The sequence below is a fragment of the Excalfactoria chinensis genome, chromosome 4 (genome assembly GCF_039878825.1).
Source record: "Excalfactoria chinensis isolate bCotChi1 chromosome 4, bCotChi1.hap2, whole genome shotgun sequence".
NCBI classification, from domain to species: domain Eukaryota; kingdom Metazoa; phylum Chordata; class Aves; order Galliformes; family Phasianidae; genus Excalfactoria; species Excalfactoria chinensis.
Window position 1 is genome coordinate 72,970,174 of NC_092828.1, and position 25,772 is coordinate 72,995,945.

The following is a 25,772-nucleotide window of genomic DNA, read 5'->3' on the forward strand; positions in this document are numbered from 1 at the left end:
TGACTCTGGCACCCATTGCCTCTCCTATTTGACATCAGCATTAGAAACTGGGCTGGTGTTATCTCCAGCAGAGATGCTACTGCTAGCAAACAAGCTGATGAATGATTTGAGGGGTTTACACTGCTGAAATATGACCTTCACCTTTAACATTCTCCAACAAAACATAAAACAGATATCAAATATTCACCCTTTACATGATTCTTGCAGAGTCCAATGCACTTCAAACTTCCAGAGACAAACCTGTTAGTTCTTATTCTGATGTTCTGGTGACAGAAGTTACCCTAGAAGAACAGCAGGACAAACTTGCAGACAACATTAACGCATTTTCCAATCCAAACCTCTGATAATAAACTGCAATTAAAGCAGCTGCTGGGACATAAGACAGGCCTTGTGTCACATTACAGACACAGTGAGAGGATCACTGTCCTGTGAATATGAACTTGTACACGGCCTAAGTTCTAGCCCTTTGACCCAGGATAGCCTCCTATCCACGCTACTTCCCAGTACCACAGTCAGCTTTTTGTGCCCTCTGGTTAGGGGGGGACACCCTGTAACCACTCTTTTCTGCTCAGGCAATGAAGGCCCTTAACTTCTCTATTCAGGAGAGCTGTCTCCTTGAGAGATTGGCTACCTGGAGCATACAAGTAATAATGTTAATCTTAAACAGAAGAGACTCAATTATATGCTCTTTGGTGTTGCTTTGGAATCTCCCCCTCCCCCCAGCTGCATTCAGATGCTGTGAACTGTCAGACATTATTTACATGGCTAATGCGAGATATGCCCTCTTAAATGCTGTTTTGAAGTGGCTGCATTTGTAAATATCTCATTACAGCTCCATGTGTGAATTCCTCATGGACCTAGCAGCAGAATGAGATGGGGAGAGACTCACAGAGGACTGAATCTGCCTTAGTAGATAGAAATCCTCCTTTCTGTTGTTCTCATTATTCTGTAACTAAACACGAATACATGAAATGTGACAGTGTAAAGAGAAGCAGGAAAACACCTTGTAAATTGTCAAATCAGTGTAACTATGAACTTGTCCTGATACTCAACCTCATTTTAAAAATACTGAAGATGTAAAGCAGGAATTTGTTACTCTTCTGGCAAGCACACAATACCTACCTGGACAAGATACAAAAGTAATACTGCTTCCATAACACAAAAAATACCTTCGAGTGGCTCTAAGCTTGGCTGTCTTTCTCACCATGCTGTTAAAGAGCATCAACAATTTTGCACCTTATAAATTGAGGGACATCAGAGAAGGCTAGCTGGGCACCAAGAATGTCTGCACCCAAAACTGGATGCCTGGAGGATTAGAAACCTTTTATCCTAGCTGTCTGACAAATACCCACAGGAACTTCTAATATGAACCGCGTAATCAGATTTATTTATTTATTTTCTTTCAGCAATTTTAAATCACTAAAAACATTATCAAGTTGCTGAGGAGTCCTTCCCCATAGGAGCTCCACGTTGGGCTACTCAGTCCCTACTTCCAAGTATTCTCTGAGAACACAAACTGTAAAACAGTTCATTATATGCAGCCACAAACCTAAACTGCAAAGACACATTTCTGTCCCACATTGATCTCAGAGTCTGACCTGCTTCCTTCCTCAGCCTCCAGAAGGAGGCAAAGCCTCTCCTGCATATCTTTTTTCCTCTTTTGGCCAGCGTGCGCACACACACACACACAACCTTCCCAGATACAAAACACACAATGAAACACAGAAACACGTGTAGCCTCAAAATCTACCTTTGCCAGTACTAGATAGGGAAAAGGCAACAGGCTGTACAAAATAGCTGCACGTAGCTCATCATCTGCCAAGGTGCTAAAGGGTATTACTCATTTTGGTTGTCATCTGCCTGATTTCGCAGTCAGCGGGACACAGCACATAGATACAGCAGCAACAAGCATCTTCCATGATCCACTGAGATCATACAAGTCATGGGCACCCAGAGTATAAGCATCTTTCAGTCAGAAGATACACTCATTTGTTTTTTTCCTCTTTGTCCTCCCCAGGGAAACATCCCTTCCCTCCAAAATCAAAGCAAATCACCATTAGAGGAGCTAGAAACAAGCATGCACATACTCTAGTACCTTCACCGTGTCAGACATATTTACCGTGTAAGGCAATTATACTGATAAAAGCACAGGGACTTGATGGAAGAGGCTGGAGAATCCCAGCATGATGCTTTTCAGAATGGTTAGATCATCAACTATGACACCACAAACAGCAGATAAAGGATAATTTGCCTGGACAGCTTGATTAATTTCTGAAAAGAATTTAAGCAAAGAGGCAGGAAGATGAGCAAAGAGGAACAACAATGAACAACCAAGGAAGGAACACGTTGAAGGCATCTCCCCATGAATATTTCCCCTTCCCCCTTTACTTTTCAGAACATGCTCAGCAAAAAGAAAACCTGGAGACCTCAGGAGAAAATAATAGTGGGAGAAAAGAAAAAACAAGGCCACAGAGTTTTCAGGGAATTGCTTGCCATTGTAACATGGCATTCCAAGTACCCTGGGAGATCCACAGAGAGAGTCCCTTTTCTAGCTGGAAAACGTTTCCTTACTTCCAAGAAAATCTTCAAGGAACATTTCATTTTAATTACTGTATTTGGAGAAAAGCTGCATCACTGAGTATTCGCCCACCAACAAAGAAAACACCAACCCCAATGCTTTTCCAAAAAGCGCTTGCTCCTCAAATAGACCAACTACTTAGAACAGCTAGGACTGTTTTTTAAATGACGATCACATTAGGGTAGCAGTAATAATGACAGTGCTCTTCTGTTACAGTGCTCCATACAAGAACTTACGTCCCAGGTTGCAATAACAAGAATTCCATTTTGAATGGCTTCCATTTACTCATAGAATCACAGAATAGTACGGGTTGGAAGGGACCTCCAGAGATCATCAAGTCCAACCCCCCTGCCTACACCAGGTCGCACAGGTAGGTGTCCAGGCAGAAGGAGACTCCACAACCCCCCTGGGCAGCCTGTTCCAGTGCTCTGTCACCCTCACTGTACAGTTCTTTCACTCCTTTATTCTCTGTACATTAATTATTTATTTAGCTTGTTATTTAGCTGTGTTCTCTAACCATGCCAGTAAACTGCCCACGTATGATCACTGTGAGAGCCTGGTTTCCCAAATCATCACCTCATTGGTAAAGCCCCAGAGGCAGATTTTTAGTCTCTCCAATAAGAAAACAAGGCTCCGAAGCCAAGTGCCAGTTCTAATTTTAACATTAAAGCAGCACACAGCACGATACAATCCTGCCTACCCCAGAATCTCAGATGTATGGCACTTCATTGTTAATATCAATAACGTTCACCCATCATCGCAACCGTTTCCCCCCCAGCTCAAAATTAAATCTAACAACTTGAACATGATTTGCCTTAATTGCAGCTGTATCACTGTTTGCAGGGCAGGCTGACAATCCCTGCCCAGAATGTGCAGTTGCTGGGGCAACGCGTGTGAAGAGCATGCCTTTGTGTTGCCACATGCATCCTTGGGAGCTGCGCCAGCAGCCAACACTGGAGCCCCCACAGCTGGGGGGATTTAACACCTTCCTTCCCAGAAGCAGCCTGCCCGCCTTCAGCACGGGGGTCGTGGCAGGCAGCCCACAGCTAGCGCTGCTTCTCTGCTTCACTGACAGCTGGCCAAGCTCAGCACAGTCACAAAGAAAGGACACCGTAGCACCTCACCACATCAAACAGCAGAGCTAGGTTTCACTTGCAGGAGTAAATAGCTCATTGTGCACATAGCTAACAAGGGAAAGAAGAGTTCAGCATCATCAAAAACCACTTTTCCTCTGAGGATGTCTTGTCTAGCTGTTAGTTTCCCTGCCTGCCCCATCCAAACTCCATCTCCATAATTCTAACCTAGAATCACAGAATCATTAAAGTTGGAAAGGACCACTAAGATAATCTAGTGCAACCATCAACTCAACACTACCATATCACTAACCACATCCCTCAGTGCCACATCAACCCTTTTCTTGACCACCTCCAGGGATAGTGACCCCACACCTCCCTGGGCAGCTTGTGCCAGTGCAGCACTACTATGAGCAGGTTTTCCTAATATCCAACCTGAACTTCCCCTGGTGCAACTTAAAACCATTCCCTCTTGCCCAAAATAAGAGCCACCTGCATACAAAAATTTCCATTGCCCTCTCCCGTTATCTCCCAGGGCAGACTTTTTCCCAGATTTTACCTCCCAATTTCTATCATATTTCTCTGAGACAAATGCTTTAAAGTCACATTGGTCTGTTTTGCCTTCAAGCTCTTATATCTTCTCTAGGAAAGCCTTCCATCCACAAGTGCTTACAGACTACTATTAAAAAAATACCCTTTGCTTTATATAAGCATACATATTTATTAAAGAAACGTCTGTTAATTTTTTGAAATACCAGGAACAAGAAAATCTTTTCTGGAGGTCAAGATTACAAGCTGAATCTGCTGTTAATAGCAAATAAAACTACTGTAATGTAACCCGTGACATGTAACAATTATGAATGCAATAACAAGGAGGCCATTCACATGTAAACACAGCTAATTACAGCATACATAACTGCCAGTTAAAATGCTAAAGACTGTAATTGAGGATGTTCTGTACTCCTTGAGGAGCCCCAGGCATCACTAGTGGTGGAGTGAGAGGCCTGAAATTCACCACAGAAAGTTACAGTTGGGATCCAGGATCCACAATGTTATGATCTGTGGCTGCGAGAGAAGCAAAAGGAACAAGAATCCAGGCAAGCGTTATCTGATATTAATGCAAGGCCAAGTCTTTTACAGCACTCTTCTACAGACCCGTCCCAGGGAAGTACAGGTGAGCAAGCTGCAAGACACTGTTGCACAGCTCACACAACCTAACATCTGATACCACCTTTGCATTCCAATGAAAGTTCACATGTTTGAAGAGAATAAAGGGATTCCTGAACTTCCTCAAGGGTCAGCAGAGGCTCACAACCACACATTTCCTTACCTCTCAGATACAGGCATGTTCCATAAGTCTGTATTTCATGTACCAATGCAAACATCACAGCACACAAAGCATCTCAATTCATTTTTGTCTCCACTTGAAGACTGAAAAACCACCAGCAACATAGGAGTTGCTGCAACATAGGAGTAGGCAAAGAAACAGAAAATGAAAAGGCTTCTGGTTCCAGATGTAGCAGCAGACTTTGCAGAACATGTCAGGGTGTCACAGAAAAACATTAAACAGACCCTACAAAGCTTGTGGGGGGAGGAGGAGGAAAGGCAAGAATGCTACTCTCATTAAGCAAGAGCAATGGCCTTGTCCTTAGCCAGCAAAGGAAAAAACAAAAAAAGGTTGAAGAGAGAAGGAAGGAAGGAAGCACATTCAGACTGACAGAACTGATCCTTATATCAAGAGAGGCGCAGATGTGGTAATGAAATGCAACAAATCAGGAAAGTGTCACTATTCACAGTGGTTGCTACAGTCTAATTTGTCACACAGAAGGCAGCAATGTAACTGTGCTCTTCTGCTAAGAGTTCACATTGCTCTGCAGTGCCAATTTACAGCATTCCACTTTAATCTCCACTGTTTCTCCAGCTCTGGATTGCTCCAGGCACCAACCTGGCAGATAGCCCAGGCTGAGAAGCTGCCACTGCTCTGTGCTCTGAAGATGTTCCTGCAGTGCACTGTGGGGCAACCATTCAACCCAGATACAGATGCAGCACGCCCAGATGCTTTCCTTTCCACTGCCTCTACTGCTAGTGCCTCAAAAATCAAGTAAGTTCCTGTTCTCATTCATGCTCTAACTGGAAAACAGATTGAGCATGAAGCTGCAGCTTACAGAAGATACAGAGGAATCAAAAGATAAAGCCACACATTACCCTGATGGACATTTCACCCAGGTGTGTCCGGAGCTGGGCAGTACCACTCAAGTATTTCACGATACTTATTCTACGATAGAGGTCTGAGATGCTATTAAACCTGCTGGAGGAGTTTCCTGTGATCCCAACTCCTGTCACTGAGAACATAACTGGGGCAAAGAACATGAATGCAATATATGTAAAGCTTACCCAGGCAGGCATGCCCTGGTGGCATGGTGAGCAAAATTTTCCAAGACAAATATAGAGGTGGGGAGTTTTCCGAGGTTCAAATTGTCACTTGCAAATACAAATATATATATATTTTAATGTTCTTAGGCAACTGATCATCTTCCACCAGCAAGAAGCAAACAAAAACTGGCGCCACCTCCAAGAAACATGAGCAGGCAGAGCTCTAGAGTTCTCCAGCACTTCACCCACTCATGCTCACCTGGACAAGTCACCAACTTGCTCCTCCCATTCTGCCCAGTTAGAAAACTGTTGGCTTTGTTCCCTTTACTGTATATCACTCAGGAATACAGCACCTAATTTCTCAATCGTTTCTACTGTAATAACCACACCTGAAAGCATGAGTGAGAAGAATGGAGAACCAGGCTAATGCCATGCAGTGCTTCTAGGAATATGACAGACAGCGCACCAGGAGTAAGCAACTCCCCACTTGCAGGCAGATATCTGACCTTCAGCACTAGGAGCTCTGGGGAATGCTGGGGGGTCAATAAAGACAGCAGCAGTCCCTCCTGCAGTCTGGGACACCAGTGGGGTTTCTTAGGAAGCAGCTCAGCAGTAACCTCAGCAGGTGGCTTTCTGTGCTGCCTTACTGAGAGAGAACTAGCTCTGTCTTTCCAGAACACAGGGGTACAACCACAGCCCTTTTGTAAAGAAAACATGCAGATGAAAGCAAAACCAAGGCTTATAAAACAGAGGGTCAAGCAGAGAATCTGGGAAAGCACACAGTAAAACTCTCATTCTGTCAGATGAGACTATTACTTTCCTGTCTTCTTGAGGTATTTAGACATCACATATCTCTGAAGCAAGTTTACCTGCTTTTCTTCCATATGGATGTCTGTCCTGCCATGAGGATCTAGCTGTTCAACTCAGACAAACATGTCCTTGGGATTTAATACCTTTGTAAGGTCAGTTTTATCAGTCGCAAAATTGAGGCAAACCCCCACTAAAAAATAAGACAGATAAAATATCTTTGAAGCAGAGTGGCTGCAGTTACTGGGTGTTTTCACAACAACTGTTCACTGCTAAGAGTCAGCTCTGAGCAGAACCACCACGCAGAGGCAGCATTTGCCCTCGGTAAGGGGTTAACCAGCACAGGAGGGCACTGATGTCCCAGAGCCGGCAGAGATGGGGGGCAAGAGGCTGCTCTTACCTCTCGGCAGAGCACAGCTGCCCCCAGCCAAGGAAACAGGACCCACTACTGCACATAAGCAATGTTCACTGCTCTTATTTGTTGGCTGATCTTTCCATAAGGAAATTTCTCTTTGGAAAGTCACACCATCTGAGGGAGAATGCATAGTAATTATATGGTGCCTTCTGTGCGCTCCACTTTCTTAATACAGGGGTGCCTATACAGAAGACAGGAGGAGAGAAAACAGAGTTTCACCATTTAGGAAAGCAACTCCTGTTCTGCTCACTAAAATTTCAGTATTGAAGCTGCTTTGAAAAATCAACACCATCAAGAAAAATTCAGCCTCATCTGTCATTCCCTGTCATAAAGGACAAGGAACAATACCAGATATGTAGAAAAGCAGATCATGCTGTCATTGTCATTTTCCAAGAAAAGCCATTCACAAGCTTATGCCTCCAGAAGATAAATCCTAATCCCAACAGTGAACATGAGTAAAGTTAAGGAAAAATGCATCATACTTCAGGGTAAAAATGCTTTGTGCATCCAGCTATAAGCTTCCAGTGTTCTTCATTACACTTGAAAGAGTGTGAGAACAGATTACACTCTCTGACAGAAAGCCATGTGGTCAAAGTTGAAAATGATTTTATGTTCCTTGAATTATATGTTTACAGCCATGAACTGCTTTGTAAAAACAAGATATGTGAAGCATGTGACTTCAGAGCAAACCAATTACCAGATCCCAAATATAAGTATTATTAATAGCTTCAATGTGCAGTACATTCATCACAATCAGAAGGGACTGATGTGATATTTAGCTCCTGCTAAGATGCTAGCTGAAGAAGCAAACAGACATAAGCATTGCAGGCAGAGAGCGGGCAGATAATAGTTTTTCATTCTGAAGATGAAATCCCAATGGCACAGTCCAGGTTTTATAGAAGCCAAGGTCAAAATTCAGTCACTTCAACAAAGTCGTGCCGAGATCAGCAAGTATATCAATCAATACAAGAAAACTCTCCATTTAATCTAGACAACAAGTTGTGCAAAGGTTTCACTAGAACCTCTGAAACACAGCAGAGGAAGAAGGCATCGAATTCAGTATAGAAAAAAAGGTTTATACACACCTTTGAGAACATACCTTCTCTCCTCTGTACCAGCTAGACATCTATGTAGTTCAGTATTCCCTGGGAGCAGCTCAAAAGCGTCCTGCCTTATACTGCAGGACTCAACCAAACCTCCTAAGAGGTTTGGTTCCATTATTGTTAATACGGAAGGTAAATTTCAGAACAAGCTGTACACACGATTTCCTCTTATTTTTGGCTCTTCTCTTTCTTACTCTCCAAGAAAAATTACGAATCATTCATTTATAGACATAAACAATGTAGCTACTTGAGATAGGACCAATATCCCCTTGCTACTGTGAGTTTTATTTTCCCCGCATGCTAGCTGCAAATTACTCTGAAAACATGCAGAGAGATGCAGAATGATGAACAGTTGATTGAGCTGCATGATTAATTTACTTCTAGTGTTCCACGCACAAATATTTATCTATTCTGCCTGTAAGTCCTTATAATGTTTTTACGAGGACTGTATTTTCCTTGAGAAAAAAATAAAATAAAAAAAGAGAAACAAACAAAACATTTGATGTCCTGGTGAGGGCAACAGATTTAATAGCTAGAGCTTAGATTTAATATTGCCGTCACTCTGCCTACGCACTAGGCCCCCCAGAAGTGACACGTATTAAAGAGCAATTGAATTAAGAAATATCAACAATTTCTGAAATGCTCTTGTCAACAGAGCAAACTGTAGTTCCATACCCACAGACAGATCCAGAAAAGGAGGAATATATTCTCAGAATACATTTCTGTATTGACTAATCTACTACAGACAGGTATCCTTAATTAAACAGAGGAACGATCTAAACAGCACTACAGCTGGAGTTACCTCATGTTGTATGTTATTAGAGAGTCATCAGCAGTAAAAGCATGATCAGGCTGTACAGAAGGCTTCTTTTTCATCTTCATACTGTAAGGCATGACTTTTGTTTTGGACAGCAAAGTGACACAGATAGACTACTGTCTGGATTGCACACTGACAAGAAATGAATGGTAAAAGGGAGGAAGAATAGACTAACAATTGTTTCAGCACAGAGAAGATAGTGGGAGCAGAACAGTACAAACAGCATCTCATGGCTGGGGAGTGAGTGCTCATTACCTTTGGGCGCTTCCATTCAACTTTCCCTCGTGGGGCTTTTTGATAGAAAAGGGACTCATCTGAGGCTGGAAACTCAGGATCTTCGAACAGCCGTCCCTGCTGGATACACTGCCTTTTCAGCTCGTGGTACTTCTGATCTCTGAAGAGCTGAACTGATGAAGACATATCTTTCTGTATTGGTAAGATGAATATTGGATTACATAAATTATGAAGTCTCTTTAAAGTAGTCCAAAACATGAAGTATAGTGAAGCCCTCACGAGTATTTGACAACAGAGCATGTAATTTGTTCTAAACAAGATTAATTACTGATTTCTGTTTAAGAAACAGATTATAAATTCAATTGTGCTAAGGAGTAGACTGAAAAATACAGAACAGTATCATAATATAAGGATGCCACTTTTGACTGAGGAGAACTTTACTAGGAAAAAAATTAAAGGTTCCAGGTAAGAAACAAATATAGCTCTTTGCTTTGTCCAATGGATTGGAAATGTCACAGAATGGATCTTGGCCCTCAATTTATAGTATGTGTGAAGAGCAAGGCCATTTCTATCCCTGCATTCTTCTCTTGGTCACTAACACTTCAGTTATCTACTGCAACTCTTATGCCTACTGAGAATGGAAAACAGATTTCCACAGTTATCCATCTTAATTTAAGTGACAATACTTTAGCTAGCAGTGATGTCCTTGATTTTTGTGCTATGTTCCAGGGAGCTGAATTCCCAGAAGTAGCAAACATTTGCAAATAGAATTGAGAACACTAATAACCTCTAGCAACAAAAGATAAAAAAACAACTTGCTTCCAGACCTTGGTTCCAAGAATCATGACTGTCTAACTTTGAAAGTTTAGTCATAGTCACAGAGCTCAAATAAGTTGCTTAAGATCATTCTAAAAACTAAAAATTGAACACACAAATCACTTAGGACAGCCTGAAGCCAGGGGACACGAAGGATGGAGATGCTTCCATCTTTGTAGGGTGCTATTCAAAGAAAGTGGAGAGAGTATTTGAACTTACTCTGTACAGAACACTTCTTTTGTACAGAAGTTTCCTCTTCCTTCCCAGTATAGGTTAAGGATGTATCTTCCTTTCCTTGAAGTATCTATAGCAATAAAGACAAACACAGGTTACCTCAAGCCAGCTATAAGAGCTACAAACACACACTTGCAACAGAGAATGGTGTTATGTTGTCCTAGCAGCCTACTTGCTGCATCCTGGTGCAGTGATCTCAGCCTGTGATCCCTGAGCAACATGCATTACAAACTGCACAAGATTGCACAGATTTGCAGAAAACCAAACTAAGCTAGGCACAAGAATTCCCAGCAGTCAAGTGAACACAACAGGGGAAATACAGAGAAGTAATGAGAAACACTTGGAAACATCACATTTGTGATGACTGCTTTTGTGCATGAAGGAAAGCTACTAAGGCCAAAATAATAACATAGGGGTGGTTTTGAAATCCTCCCTCCCTTCTTCTCCCACTCCACTCACTCCTTTCCTTCTCCTGCCCCAAACTAAATTAGATAGCGTTTCAAGTATGTGAAGTGTTGCACTACTGCCTTCACTCATGGGAATGGGCGAACTCAAAGTAATTCTCCTGTAAGTACAACCTTGTTTCTAACAGCAGAATCTTACACAGCAAATTGACGGAACAAGAAACAAGTCTATACGTGATATTTGCATGAAGTAAATACTGAATGCCTGTCTAAGCATTTAAATCATCTCTTAGGTCAAAACTCCAAAAACAATGTTTGCATACATCGGGACTGTAATGACTTGGAGTCAAATCCTAATATCGCTGGGACTTCAGCCAGTCCAAGGCTTCCCCTTTTGGAATTGAACCTTATATTCTCTTATTGTGTCATCCAGCTTCAATGAAATAAAACTGTATGCAATCAACTGTTCAAAAACAAATACCTCACTAACACTCTGCTATTTGTAACAACGTCCTCTTTTATTACGGTTTATTTTCTTGTTAATTATCCCACGAAAATGTCACAAGGCACCTCACTTATCAGATGGTTTCCCAAGACAAGATGAAATAGACTTGCTTCCCCTCACCAGACTGTTCTTCAAAGTCAAATTACCCATTATAAAAAGATAGCTCAGGGACAAAAGAAAAGAATTAGTTTGGCTAATCTGAGTAGAATACAGATTATCTCACGATAACTGGCACTCTTGCTTATTAAAAATTCCCCACAAGCTAAGTAAGAATCTAATCTGAGCCTATCTGCAAGACACAGTTGTTATTAGAATAGCCCCAGGGTGATAAGGTTTTCAGCTGCTATTGCCTAACTCATCGAAATTGGACCTTAATGACTTGGCTCCCCCACCCTTTCTCCCTTTCTATCTTCTGGATTGGAACAGGAGACCTTCCAGGATTAACACCCCCACGCTCACTGCACCACAGCCACTCCACTGACTTGTTTTAAGCAGGTCCCAGCTGCTGCCCCTCAGCTGAGCACTGAAGTTCCTGAATTACCCAGCTGTGTTCTATATCCAATCTCAAGTTTACAGTATGCATTAAGGTAGCCTTCCTTGCTCTTCAAAAGATTTATCTTTGGTTCTGACAGCACTCACAACGTGCAGCCACACTTGAAAACACAAAGGCAGGCTTGGCAGCTGCTCTGTCCAGGATTCCCTGCACTGTCATGTGCCACAGTGTGAGCTGTGTACAGCATAGCAAAGGCTCAGCAGCGCAGACCTAAAAATATCATGCCACATTTTGGAGGCCCTCTGCCACTCTGTCAAGGAAAAGAGATCACCCTAGAAGAAGGACAGAAAGCAAAGCAGAAAAGAGAAAAAAAAACTACCAAAAACCAAAAAACAAAAACCCAGCTCTATAGCTTAGACGTCATGCTTTCACTGATTGTTGCTTTCTCTTACTGTAAGTAACAGCTTAGTTCTTTTCTCTTTTCTGGTCTCTGAGCTGAGCAGTTCAGCACAGCTGACCCCAGGGTTTCTCTGGAGCCATGACTAACCCCTTAAGCCAGAAGGAATACAGGAGGTCCTGCATCTCTTGACTTTTAAACTCCAAACTTTAAGCTCTTTCTCTTACCCTCTCTTTTCCAGTGAAATTCCTATTCCAGTCAGCAGCACAGTGAAGCCAAGTCACTGCAGGTCCCCTCTTCCATAGGGCTCCACCCAGCGTTCACCCCTCAGCCAGGCAGCACAAGCACTGCGTTCTTACTCACCGTTCATACTCAGAGATGCTTGCCCCATCAGAGTAATCAAGGCTTACATCACATTCAACACAGCTGCAAATACCAGCTCCTGGCATTATAAGCAGCCTTAAATTAAAGGGACATCTACTTGAAATGCAGTTCTTCACAAGATCATTAAGTATTATTCCCAGTCTGGAGAGCCCCAATCAAACAGTGTTTCTTTACACTCGCATTTTCCCATCTTAAATGTTCTCTTCCCAGCTGCTACGCACACGGTCCACAACAAACAGGGCTGACTAACTGTCCAGACAGGCTGTGTGAAAATTACACCCTAGCTGCCATTAAAGCCATGCAATGAGCACAGAAGAACTAACACAAAAAGTCATCTCTTGTAAGCCTATTTGTGTTGCTGTGTGTAACTAAGCACCATGCAGGATAAAAAGCCAGAGCAGAGTAGCTGAAGCTGTAGAGCTAGCTGCCCCATACATGCTGCCCTCTCACTGCCATTCCCACAGGAGGGGGTGCAGGGACAGCACTGAGCTGGTTTTGCTTTACAGAAAGCAATACTTTCCCTTCCAAAGATGAATGCTGCCAAGCAGCTGCAGCAAAACCTCTGTTCTAGATGGAACTCCTCTTCAAGGAAGAGACTTGGCATGCTATGATACATTAATTCTACCACATACCCTGCTTCTCTGTTCTAACTGAAGGATTCAAAGGAGTTTTCATGCATAGCACCAGGACTGAAAGGGCAAAGTAAACTTCTAGTTGATATTTAACTCCAGAGTGGAGCAAGGTGCTGGTCCGTCCAACGAGCAGCAGCCCCAGCCTCAGGACTGCACTCCCACTGTTCCAGGAGCCCCTGCCTGGGGTGAGCAGGGGGATGCCAGCAGGGACACACACAGCATGCACTGTGCTCTATATTATCCCTTTGCTAGCAGCGAGATTGCTTTTCTTTTGTGCAAATGGTAATAAATAACAATAATAACCAGTATTTGGTCCTCAGGTTCCCCTTTTGGAATTGGGAGTTGTGAGCTGCCTCTACATTGTGCAAAAAAACCTCCAACTCTAAGCTCTACTCTTTCAGAACCGATCTATCACTCAGCATCAGAGCCACTGTTTGACTTATAACAGCAACACGGGGACTCAAGTACTTAACTGTTCACAAACATCGCTGCTTAGTGTTTTTGCAAATATCTCTTCCTCAGAACTCCTAGCTTGCTGTCAGCGAGTGCCTCCAGAAGAGCAGCCAAAAGCTTTAAATTACTTTGAACTGTTTTCCTATAAAACTCCTAATTGAAAATGCTTTCAGGGCTCCAGCTGGAAAAGGTTATTTCCTTCTCCTTCTGTGCAGAATGGCTGCAGGTCCTTATAAAACAGTGACTTTGCAAATTTGCATTACGTGTTGGGGAATTTAAAGCAGTTGCAAAACTTCTGCTTCACATACACTGCGGCTTCATGATCTTGACCATAACTTTCCTACTACTGCATCAGAAGCATCACTGCCCATTACATGAAACATTCCGACTGGAGAAATTTACTCATTCGTATTCTTTAAACATTACAACACACCAACTGCGCTGGGAGTCTGTATGCTATAATGCGTATCCTCTGCTCTTCGGCATCAACTTATTTGAAGCACAAAGTCAGTGTTAAATTCATATTTTGTGGATAAGCAATTGCATTAATAAGAGCATGCTCAATTCAGATCAAATTTGCTGCACAGGGTATTTCATAGCACTGAGGTCCTGTGTTAACGACCATGGTCCTTCTCAGTGTGGCACAGCAATATTCTCTGCACAGCATGAAGTACCAAGTGTTACTGCAAGCTTTGAACAGCATGGTGGTACCATGTTAGCTCTCCTCTCAACAAGCCTTTGAATTTTCAACAAAATAAGGTTAATTTGACCATTTATGGCACTCGGTACTTCAACAGGTATATAAAGGTTTCCCTATCTCAGCTCGAGAATTCACTGCAGGAAAGAAACACAAGCATTTTTCTTCTCATATAAACGGAAAGATGCCAACATTGTGCTGCTGCTCAGTTTTCCCATACTTTGCATTCAAACTGATAGATCAAAGATCACATATTTTCAGCTGAGAACATCTGCTTCCAAGCAGAAATTCAAGGCTAACTAGATAGCAGGAGGAGGGCTGGCCACAACTGTTTGTTTTCATGGATGGTATCAAGGAGCAGCAGAATCTCCTGGCTACAAACCAAAGCTTTGCTATGATAACATTAATCACATGCTCCTTTTCTTCTACTGCAACATGATAGTGCTTAACAAAGGTTTTTTTAAGGGCTCACCTAGACAGAAGGATTTCATATAGCAGTAGTTGGGAGACTGGATACATCTTCTAAGGCAAAGCCCACATCCAGCAGAATGGCTCAAGAAGAGGAGTTTTAAGACTAAGCGTGCCCTTCCAGTGAGCCCAAGAGCTCAACAGGAACCCTGCCAGGAATCCTGTTGTTTATTTTGTTTGCAGTCCTCACACTGATTCCTCTATCCTCATGAAACACAAACTGCACACAGAGCTACCTGTCCCACTGCTAGCAAGCCTGCATGGTGGCAGCAAGGGAACAGAACTCAGCTGTAAGTCACTGAGTGCTGACACAAAGCAGCAGTAATTCAAGGCAGTAGCTGCGTAATCCCTCAAATGCAGAGAAATAAGCGAGAAGCTACAAATACACTTCTGAAGCATCACCTGGGTCACAGTCAGAAAAAATGTAAACCCCATTCTTACCCTCCAGAAAGGCAGTGCTATTCACAACTCTAGCAAAGCAAATCCTTTGGGGTGTGAAGTACTGGCTGATTGCAAGCTGCAGCCACCTCTCCCACAGCTAGAAGTGCAGTTAGAGGGCACGAGTTGTGGGTGCTGGGGCTGCATGGCTGGAGCAAACAGCAGCTGAAAAAAGCCAGACTTACAGGTGATTATGCCCAAGAAGGAAGATTCCATCTGGCATGAGCAGAGATTGCCCCACAGCCTTCATCCCAACTGAAAAAATTACCATGTTTTGTGTGACTCCCCAGCCCTGTCCAGATGTAAGAAGCAAACTCCTGGAGGGCTTCTTGCACCAAATGCACCAGCAGCTTGGCCAGAGGGGCAATTTAATTGGCAGCCACTTAGTGGAAATCCACACTGCACCAAGCAGCTCTGAGTAACACAAGGCAGTTAAGTTTCTCTGAGTACAACTTAGCCCCAGGACACCGGTGTTCTGCCTGTGTTTCACTGCAGATGCAGAAATCCCTTGCTAGATCTCAGTCAGCATTCAGAAATTCAAAACACTCCGCACATCTGGACTCGAAGGGGCTCTGTAGAGCTGGCAGGGTGATAGCACAAGAATGAATACAGAGCACTACAGCAGAACAGCAGGAAATGCTTTTCTAAACAGATGTGCACCAACACTGCCAATGTGCATTAAAAGTGCATGCCCAGGGATGCTGCTCCTGTTTCAGGACACAGATTGCCACATGCCTAATTTTGGTGCAGCTCTGCTTCCCTCGTGGAAGGAAACCTGTTTGGGCCTGTGTACATTGCACGGCCTCCAATCTTTATCCATCTTGATTGTAAGCTAACATCATATTTCTCTTGTTACCGACAAGCAAGTGAAGACACAAAGTGGCCAGAGGGCACATTTCAAGCGAATATCCAGGCAAACCAGACTTCCCAAACCACACAGACCCCAGCGTGCTTTTTAATAACGTGGCCCTCAGTGGCTTCTGCTATAGCCCCAATCTCAGGGAGATTTACCGCTAATTACAGAGAGGTACCATTCCGGTTTTGAATTCAGAATAAAGTAATTTAATATGATGGATGCTGGTTGTTACAATTAACATTAATGGAAGCGAACAGATCTGTAGCAAGCTGTAAAGAAAACGCTAACAGCAATGTCAGCCGATTTGTTCCAGCCATGCTTTTGTACTGAAACCACAGGAAACAACTCTCTTTAGGATTCCAATATCTCTCCATTCTGTCTTTTCTAGTTCAAAAAAGGTCTATGATCACAAATTAATGGGTAACTCTATCAGGCTACTCTATTATTCTATGCATCCACTTATTCTAGACACAGTATAAAAGCCTCTCCTTTGGAAAAAATATGACAGCTGAAAATGCCCACCTGAATTTCCAAAGTGAAAGAATCCACAGTGAGAACTGGCCTAACTTCAGAAGATCATAAACAGTATGGAAAATGGAATTATATGAGAACCGAGAGTTTAAATCACACTTCATCATTCCAGCCTCCTTATTTGGTATAACTGATAGTGATGGCTGTGTTGGTGTTTGGCTGGTTATTCCAGAAGTAATGAGAGCAGCCACGCTTTGTAATAAATCACAGTGACTGCTTGGCTCAGTGTTAGCATACAACTGTGATGCCACATTCTGTAAGAAATGCATCTTAAAGCAGTTGACAAAAGTATTTTGTCACTGTGCTTGCTGAAGTGCTGGTTGCTAGTAACAAATGTCCATTGTGCTCCTGAAGCTACAAATCAAGCAAATCAAAGTTTCCTTAATACCTTCTGTACTTACCTGGCTGACACAGGTCCTGCTCCGAGGCACCTCAAACTCCAAACTGACTCCTGCGAACAAAAATCCCCTCAGCTTCTTAACCTGAAACTCTTTGGATTGTACCAAGAGCACATTAGTAGAGGGGTGTGTTTCAGGATGACCCTTCCAGTGACGATGAGTCACAAGGGACACCAGGAAACAATCCGAGCTGACCCAAAATGCAGAGTCTTGTTTATTCCTGGTAAACTGTTATCTGTAGTTGTGGCTGCAACTGGGAATGAATTTTTAAAGGAGGAGATGAGGCAAGGCTGCTTGGCAGGAGTTGCAGGCATTTTTTAATACAGAAAACAGGGCAGTTTAATGTGCATCAGGAAAGAAATGATGTTCCTTATTAGGCTGCGCACTGTTCCTCAGTTGCATAAAGCCAGTGTCCATGCCTTGGCCTCATCAGGCCCTTCTGATAACAGCCCGTCCAGGCTGTGGGGAAGAGTCACACAGTATTTCTGTGGGGACTGCAGTTGGGTGGCAGTTGGCAGAGCAAGAGATGCAGCAAAACCCAACAGGTGGCTTTGTGCCCTCAACCATGAGTGCTATGGCAAACCCAGAGCAGCTCTGGGGCTGGCTCTTGCACACTGCTAAGTTCTTTCTCCTAGTTTCACTGCAAACAGTCTAGCATGTGCCTAAAAGATGCTATTCCCATTTCCCTTGCAGAAGGGAAAACAGAAGATGTCCTGGGAGAGCCCCAGAACAGACTCCAGAGGTCCCAAGCTGTCCAGGAAGCTGAGCTGTTCCAGGGCTGTGCCAAACAGCTCTTCACATCCGAGATGTCATGAAACTGCCCACGCTCTCATGCACTTGTCCAGTCTTGCTCCTCTCCCCCTGCTAAGAACACGCCAGTTCATGTATAGAAACTGGGAAAATAACACATATTCCTGTGCTGGGAAAGATAATTTTTCAAAAAAGGTCAAAAATAAATTCCCATTAAAAAATGGATTTGGTGAAACAAGCTTCTCTACATATTGCACTTAGCCACAATTTCCTTCTGGGTAAATCCTGAACATTTGGGTTACATTGTCATGAAAGTTTTCTCATTTGTGGACTATAAAAACTTCACTTTTACCTTTGGGCAGCTTTTACTTACATTTCTGTAGATGCAGCCCTGTTCTTAAACAGGTGTCACTTAAGAAAACATTGCAGATTGACATTTGTGCCAGTACTCTTAAATGTTCTCCCTGATTTGCTTCCTCCATTTCATTCTTCCTATTCTAGCATAGCCTGCCTGAGTTTGCAAACAGGCTTACTCCTCCCAGACCTTGCTAGTCAGCCAATCCACTTGCCTAAAGGAATGTGATCTCAGGAGACAAGTTACGTTCAGAAAACACTAAGAAGACAAAGTGTTAAATAAGATCATAAATCTCTGTTCTGCAAGGCTCACTGTAGGACTGTTTGCTTTCTTATACAGCCCTTACCCAACTTCCTTTTGAAGGCATGCTGAAGTTTGGACAGAAAGTCCCTGGAAGCTGCCACTACAGCTCTAGCATGTAATGCGTAAAAAAGGCCCTACACAGTAAAGCCATGTGTTTTCAATTTGTGATTGAGTAAGCAGACTCGAGTTTAAATCGTAATAAAAAACCAATGTCCTCCTATATACATCATTGCGTGCTGTGATTCATTTGCATGGTTGAGGGAATCATGAGTACAACAAAATTCTGCTATTTTCTGAGGTGATAATTTTTACGGCTTTTATAGACATGTTCTCACGTAGCTGCCTTTGATCCACCATGGAACAAAACTATGAGAACTTTTTATGTATTAAATCTGGTGCCATAATCCAAGAATTACGTGTAATTTATCTGGCCTGAGGAGGAGTTTCTCCTGAATTCTCATCAGAAATCCTCTTAGAGAGGAAGCAAGATGAGTCCCACAGGCAGGCAATCAAGGCAGACAGCTGTGCTCTCACTGCAGAACCATGACCAAATAAAGCCCACCTTGTAATTCAGTAGGATTGCATCAAAGTACTGAGAAAGACATGCTCGCATACACTACCATGGTCTAGAAAGGTCTTCTAGGCTGCTTCACGCTGGTGACTGCATCGCTTCAGAACATCTCGGTTTGCCAGCACAGACACAGGACTTGCTCCTCATCCCTGCAGCACACTGTGCCCCAGGCAGCATAACCCAGACTGCAGCACATGGCCGGATTGGTGCAGTGTTGACCAGCTGTGTCTCACCCAAGGCCCCTCACACCTGCAGACAGGACACAGCTGTGTTGTAGGTTTGCTAATGACATGGCTGCCAATGACTACAAGGGATTGCTATCTAGAAGCAAGCACTGATTTTCTCTTCTTCATTGGATATCAAAAAGAGGGAGCTGACCCGAAGAAGCAGAGCACAACGTATTTGTATTTTGTAACTTGACCTTAGAAATAGCTGATGTGAACAAGTATAGAAATGCCATATATTTTCAGTAGCATATTTTAGAAATATAGTTGCTAAATTATGTGATTGATTCTTGCAAAACTGCAATAGATTTTAAATGTTGCGAATAGGATGTGTACAGTATTGTGGACTAGAAAGCATGTTGTAAGACTATTCTGTATAGATAAGAGACCCTCAGCAGAAGAAAAACAGACTTAACAGCCATCAAAGAAGCCAGGGCCTCCACACAAGGCCACACTGTCTCACTCGGTGGGTAGGTTGGGATGCAACAGGCAGGCATCAAGATACTCCCCTTTATCCTCCTTCCAAACTTCTCTCTATCCAAGGACAAGCAGATGTCCAGAAACAATTGTGAGCAAACATCAGAAGTTAAATAATTAGCGATACATGCATAGCTAGCAAAAAATTGTGTTTAGTCAGTGTCTGTATGTTTAGCTGAGCGCCAGGAAGATTGTGAACCTGAAAGTACTCAGCCAATGAGGAACCAGAGGAGGAAAAGATAAGTGTTGGGTAATAGGGCGTAGAAGATGTAACACTGCTTTCTGTGTGTGCTCCTGCTTGCAGGACACCCACCATTGCAATTGTGAATAAAAGCTGCTTTTATCAGGTACCACTCTGATCAATTATTTGGATATGTCCAACATTAGGACAAGAGGAAATGGTTTCAAACCAAAAAAGGGGAGATTCAGATTGGATATAAGGAAGAAATTTTTTACCATAAGGATGGCGCTGGCACAGGTTGCCTAGAGAGCTGGTGGGTGCCCCATCTCTAGTGATACTCAAGGTCAGACACTCAAGGATGGGCTCTGAGCACCTGATGGAGCTGTAGGTGTCCCAGCTCATTGCAGAGGGGTTGCAGTGATGGCCAGCAAGCATCCCTTCCAAAACAACCAGGCTGGTGATTCTGTGATTCTTAGGGGCTGTGCTTTGCCTTGGGCTGCAGCTCCCAGCTTTGTGGGCACTGAGGGGTCTCAGTGCAGGCATACAGCATTTATCCTCGCATTGCATTAACCACAACATTTCTAAATCTTCAGATATAAAGGACTTGATTTTAAGTCAACATAGTCACTCCCTGAATTCCCTTTTGGGGACAGGAGCTGAGACAGGCGTTTGCAGTTATTCCTTGGGTAGGTCCATCGTGGAGGAAAAGGAGCCTGAAGCAGAGCAGCGGAAAATGGCTCCAGGTGTGGCGGGCGCTCGGCTCGCCCCTCCATCCCCGATCCGCTGTCGGAGCTCCTCCATCCCTCCGCCGCCGCTCGCTAGGTGGCGGCCTCGCCCAACGATGGCGGCCGTTCCTCAGAGCCCGGCGCTCTCCTTCCCGCCTCGGGCGCTGCCCGCCGCCATCTTCCTCAGAGGAGCGCCCTTTATGCGGAGGGCGCCGCGCGTACCGAGTTTGAGGGTTCGCCGCTTCAGCCCGTGTTGCAGAGAGCTGCGTGCCCGCCTGCAGCTTTGCGTTAAGGCAGGAAAGCGGCGCAGGGAGTAGCGATGAGCAACGGGCTGGGCCCACGTCTACTTGTGCCCTTGGGCACGTCCTGTAGCCGCGTTGATGAGGTCCTTCACGGCACACATTGCACTGACACAGGTGTGCTTCCGAGCACGGGGCACACGCCAGTTTGCTGCCTGTGTAGGCAGGCGTCAGTCATGCTGAAAAATGCACATGAAGAGGAAACTCCCTGAGGCTGGCAGTGAAGACAGGAGCTCCCTTCTCTTTGAGTTGCCGTCGGTATTCAGAGTGTTGTGTAAACATTAAATATTGAAAACATTGCCTGTAGCACTCTTGTATCTCGCAGGGATTTGGATAGAGCCGTTGCTGACTCAGGGTCATGAGAAAATCTCTCAGATTGAACCGTTTCCCGTTCTCTGTGCAGCTGAGACCTGTAGGAGCAATGTACCTCCGCAGCGGGCTTAATTCATAACCTCATTTAACACCAGCAGTTGGAAGGGGCTTTGGTCAGTTGCCATATCGCTTGTGGTCTATGGGATGCTGCTGCAGAAGCACCATTTGAGCCATATAAAGGTTACGTCATATCAGCCATGGTGACAGGTAAACTACTTTACAAGGCATGTAATCATGTTAAGGTAAAGCCTAATGATAGGTGGAATAAGCTACCTGCTGGAAATAGCTCCAAGCCTGTGCTCGTCAGATCCCAGCTCTGCAGCTCATCTCAGGCACCGATAACTCAGCAGCTACCTAAGTTTCACATGTAAAACTCTTGGTTATTCTTCCCACCAGCACCTGCAGTAAGAAATTCCAAGTCCGCTTTAGGCATCTTGCCCCATGTTTTGGTTCTGGCCCTAGGTGATTCTGCAGGTCACACTGAACCCTGTGGCTGTGTCAGGAGTTGAAAGCAGGCCTTTTGAGTCATAGCCCAGTGCTCTGATTACACTTATCCTAGTGAAATTGCCCATCAGCTTTACTCACAACTGATGGAATGTTCTGATCAGCAGCAGAGCATCTTGAGTCATTTAGATTTCAAGATTAAGGATATTCCCAGCAGGAATCTGTATCTAAATTTCCATTTCTAGTTTCATGGACTAAGCAGTGACAGGGATGCTGTTCTTGTCCACGTGTGCCTCAGAGTCTGTCCCAGAGTGCTTTGTCATGAAGTGGTAGCATAAAGAAAGCATCCTTTAGAAGGAGCTATGAGAAGGGCACAGGAGGACACGGTTTCCCTCATTTTTCCAGCAAGTAACTACACTGCCTCCCCTTTCAGTTCCACTTCCCACCCAAAGGACAAGCCTTTCATTTGCAGAGCTACAAAAGCTTGTCCTCATCTCGCTGCATTTGGCTCATCTTCCTGTTGTATGTGCACAGTCGTACGTGGGTGGGCGACCTCATTTGAGAGTTGATTTCATTATAGATCAAGTGTGTTCCTCCCCTCACATATCTCATAGTTATCTTCTTCACTGATGAGGACTTCTTAATTAAAGCATGAGCAATTTGTGACAGAACAGCATTTTCTAAAGATTTTCTTTCCTGGGCACACAGACACATTGTTCTCCAAAGACTGGGCTGGTAAGCTATTTATCATGACTGTTAATACATCTTGTTCTAGATGTTGTTGTGCTCTCTAAGCAGGAATCATATCTTACAGGCCACGGTCATAGATTTGGCTGTGAACAGATGCACTATTCCTATTTTGTAGGATTTTTGTCCACTTTTTCCTGTCAGGCTGCTGTACTGTGTTAATACAAGCTTGGGTTGGTTTTGCTGCCATATTTTAGAGCAGAACCAAGGCCATATATGTCACAGAATTACATCTTTGAGCCATTCCTGTTCCCAGGGAAGGGCAGTTGTATTTCCTGTTCCACTAGCAATTGAGGACTCCAGAAGATAGTAGTCTGTGGGAAGAAAATCACTGATTGCTCCAGTGCTCTCTACCAAACCTTGGTAGTCTTACAGTGTCCCAAGAGCACCCAGCCATGCAATGTCCCCATGCTGCCTTTGGGATCCAAGCTAGCGCTGCAGAGCTTTGCAGCTCAGCTCCCTGCACCAAGTCCCACTGTCTGGTGTTCACTGGAGGCTCTTAGTCATGCTTCCAACATCCACGTTTTTATAAGCTTCTAGAGCTGCGGGTCAGCCTAATGGGACTGATAAAACACTGACATAATTGAAGACTCCACACTTTCTGAGAAGCTGTGAAGCTGTTGTGAAAAATTAGTGCCGTGTGAGTGGCAGCCTGTGCCACTGGATGGACGTGTAGTCAGAGGCCTTCAGGAATAACCTCTCTCCAGAGCTCCAGTTGCGTTCCTAGCTGTCACTCTTGTGGTAACTATTAGAAGAGAGGTTTAATGATCTTAATGGCACTTCCCATGGCTGTATGTGGGTGCTAAAAGCACATTCTTAACACTGAAGTAGAAGATGACACACACACCAGGGATAAAGCACAGTTGTCAGGAGAAACCACTCAAATCCGTTTCAAACAGCTGTTCAGCTGCCAACATCCATTTGGGTGCACTGATTGGGAAGACCCATGCTTAATATTTATGAGCTTCCAGCAAAAGTGACTTATTTTTACCCATTTAGCATCCTTTACTGGCTCTTGTGTTTTCACTTTTCACTGCTTTATACCACATTGGTCGTCCAGCTAGACGCTGTCCTGAGCAAAACAGGAGAATGTCCTTGGACAAAGGTGCTTCTTTGCAATGACAAACCACTCCAGTAAATCTCAGTTGTAGTTTGGATGAGAGCCAGGGGTGAGAGAGGCCAATGGGAGTGGATGTGACTACAGATGTCTCTTAAGGAGGGGAGATTTAGACTGGATATAAGAATATATTCTTTTGCAATGAGGGCAGTGAAGCACTGGCACAGGTTGCTCTTGCAAACTCTTTCATGCTCTTCAGCGCAAGGCAGATCAATAGAATCTGAGGTACTCAGTGCCTTATTACACTCCAGTATAACCTCAAAGAGCAACATAAACTGAACGAAAATGTTTGCATCACGTAATATGTGCTTCTTGCAGGTTTTAGAGGAATGGAGACACAGACCCGTGAAGTGGGATTTTTCTGGGATCTGAAGGGAACAGTTTTTTGTAAAACATCGATGAGAACTTTCAATTTGGTAGACCTACTTCTGAATAAAAATACAGATTAAAGATGAGTGATTATTGTTATTTTCAGTGTCAAGTATATGTATATGGTGATTAAAACCATACAGCGTATAACATTACTCCTTCTTTCTTAGGCACAGTTGGTGTTGTAAGACTTAACATGAGGGGTCCAACTGTAATTCAGAGCATCACACAGAGACTGAGTGGCTGTTACTCATGTTAACAATATTACAGATATGGGGCTGAAAGCCTACAGATTTCAAACCATTGGAGTTCTCTTTCTTATCTTGGAACTGTAAAATTCAATAGTGCTGACCTGGTGCCTTAAAGAAAAAGAAAACTGAAAACTATACAGACTAGTTTTCTGGGTTTTTCACATCTGTTTGCACGTGTGCAAGACCTGCATGGTGGTAAAGGTGATGCTTTTGAAGTTTAGGTGCACTTGGGAGAAAGATTGGGGCAGCAGAGCAGATGGGAAACAAGGGACAGATCTGGGACTAGCAAAGGAACTGCGTAGAGGATTTATATTTGTGGACTCTTTTAAAGGTGTTTTATTTACAGAAGAGATAAGGTTAAACTTCACCACATAACAATGGAGCCAGAGAGTTGATGCTACAGCATTTCACAGAGCTAAGCTGCCAGAGCCCAGTTCTAGTCCTCTTGGTCTGGCTGCCATATTTTGGGCTGGAATTTAAGGCCAGCAACCACAGAAAACTTGGATTGTGTGCAGCTGGCAAGCCTGACAGGCAAAAAGTGTGTTCTTTTTGATTAGAACCATACTGTAGAGCAAGCAATGGCTGAGCATCAAGTCATGGGGATTAGGTCTAGAGACCAGCCAGAGGTTTTCCAGCTGGGCCAATCCAGCCAATCCGTCTGATTCTGCCCAAACGACTGACACCACGTAGGGCCAACGTGCTCAGACCTAGAGCTCTTGGAAACAAACACAGTTTTGCTGCTCTGATGAAACTTTACATTCAGAAATACCTGACATGCATTTCTATATAAATCTGGGCTGATGTCACCAGAATGCTGGACATCGGAAACTTAATTTTGTTCTTATTTACATGGCTGTAAATCTGGAATAATTCATGTGTGTTGGTAGGATTTATGTTAAGACAGAAGCAGCATTTCCACAGGTTTCCAGTGCCAGCTGTTGGTACCATGCTATGCCCATCTGGGTTTCCAATGACTATGTAGAGTTTCTGGAATAGCTGTGATAGATGCACACAGTGGTGTGAGGGTTTAAAACCTGCCATTTCTGGAATATTTTCCATATGCAGAGACACTAACTCTTACATTTTTTTATTGATCTCATCTAATAATGCAGCTCCTCCAAAAGACAACAGAGTGCTTTGTTTGCTATTGGTATGCAAAAAGACAGAAGCAGAGTATTTTCTCCAGCACTTGTTCTGCCTTTCTGTTAACATTTGCTTCAGTTTCAATTCATGCACATTCAAATAAAGGCTGTTGTTCTTCAATTGGTTTTATTCTTGGAACTTTTTTTTAGTGTGGTCTTTTCACTGCAAACAGTGCTGTACTGTATGTGCTTTTTCTGGCCTGTTCAAGCATGCCAAGATAATGACAAATGGGTGCCAGTAACTGGCCAAGTGGAGCAACATATTGGTAGCCCCAGTGTTGTTTGCCACTTGGCATAGGGTCTCCTCTGGATCCAGAGGGCAAAGAGCACAGCCCTCTT

General features: G+C 43.7%; 1 protein-coding gene across 5 annotated transcripts in view; it reads right to left on the minus strand.

The window, feature by feature from the left end:
* CAPN6 (calpain 6) overlaps positions 1-19,235 on the minus strand; it is a 55,565-nt gene extending 36,330 nt beyond the window's left edge. For 2 of the 5 annotated variants that reach the window (XR_011903549.1, XM_072336500.1), the window contains exons 1-3: positions 17,110-17,274; positions 10,436-10,520; positions 9,422-9,592 (exon numbers count right to left, since the gene is read on the minus strand). Coding sequence is in view for 4 of the 5 variants with exons in the window: in XM_072336500.1 (XP_072192601.1) it covers positions 9,422-9,586 (165 nt within the window). In the remaining variant the exon portion in view is untranslated. Of the gene's footprint in view, positions 1-9,421; positions 9,593-10,435; positions 10,521-12,476; positions 12,653-17,109; positions 17,275-19,134 lie in introns of those variants that run through there. The other 3 variants (XM_072336501.1, XM_072336503.1, XM_072336502.1) reach the window with 3 other exon arrangements.
* Between the last annotated feature and the right edge of the window lie 6,537 nt (positions 19,236-25,772).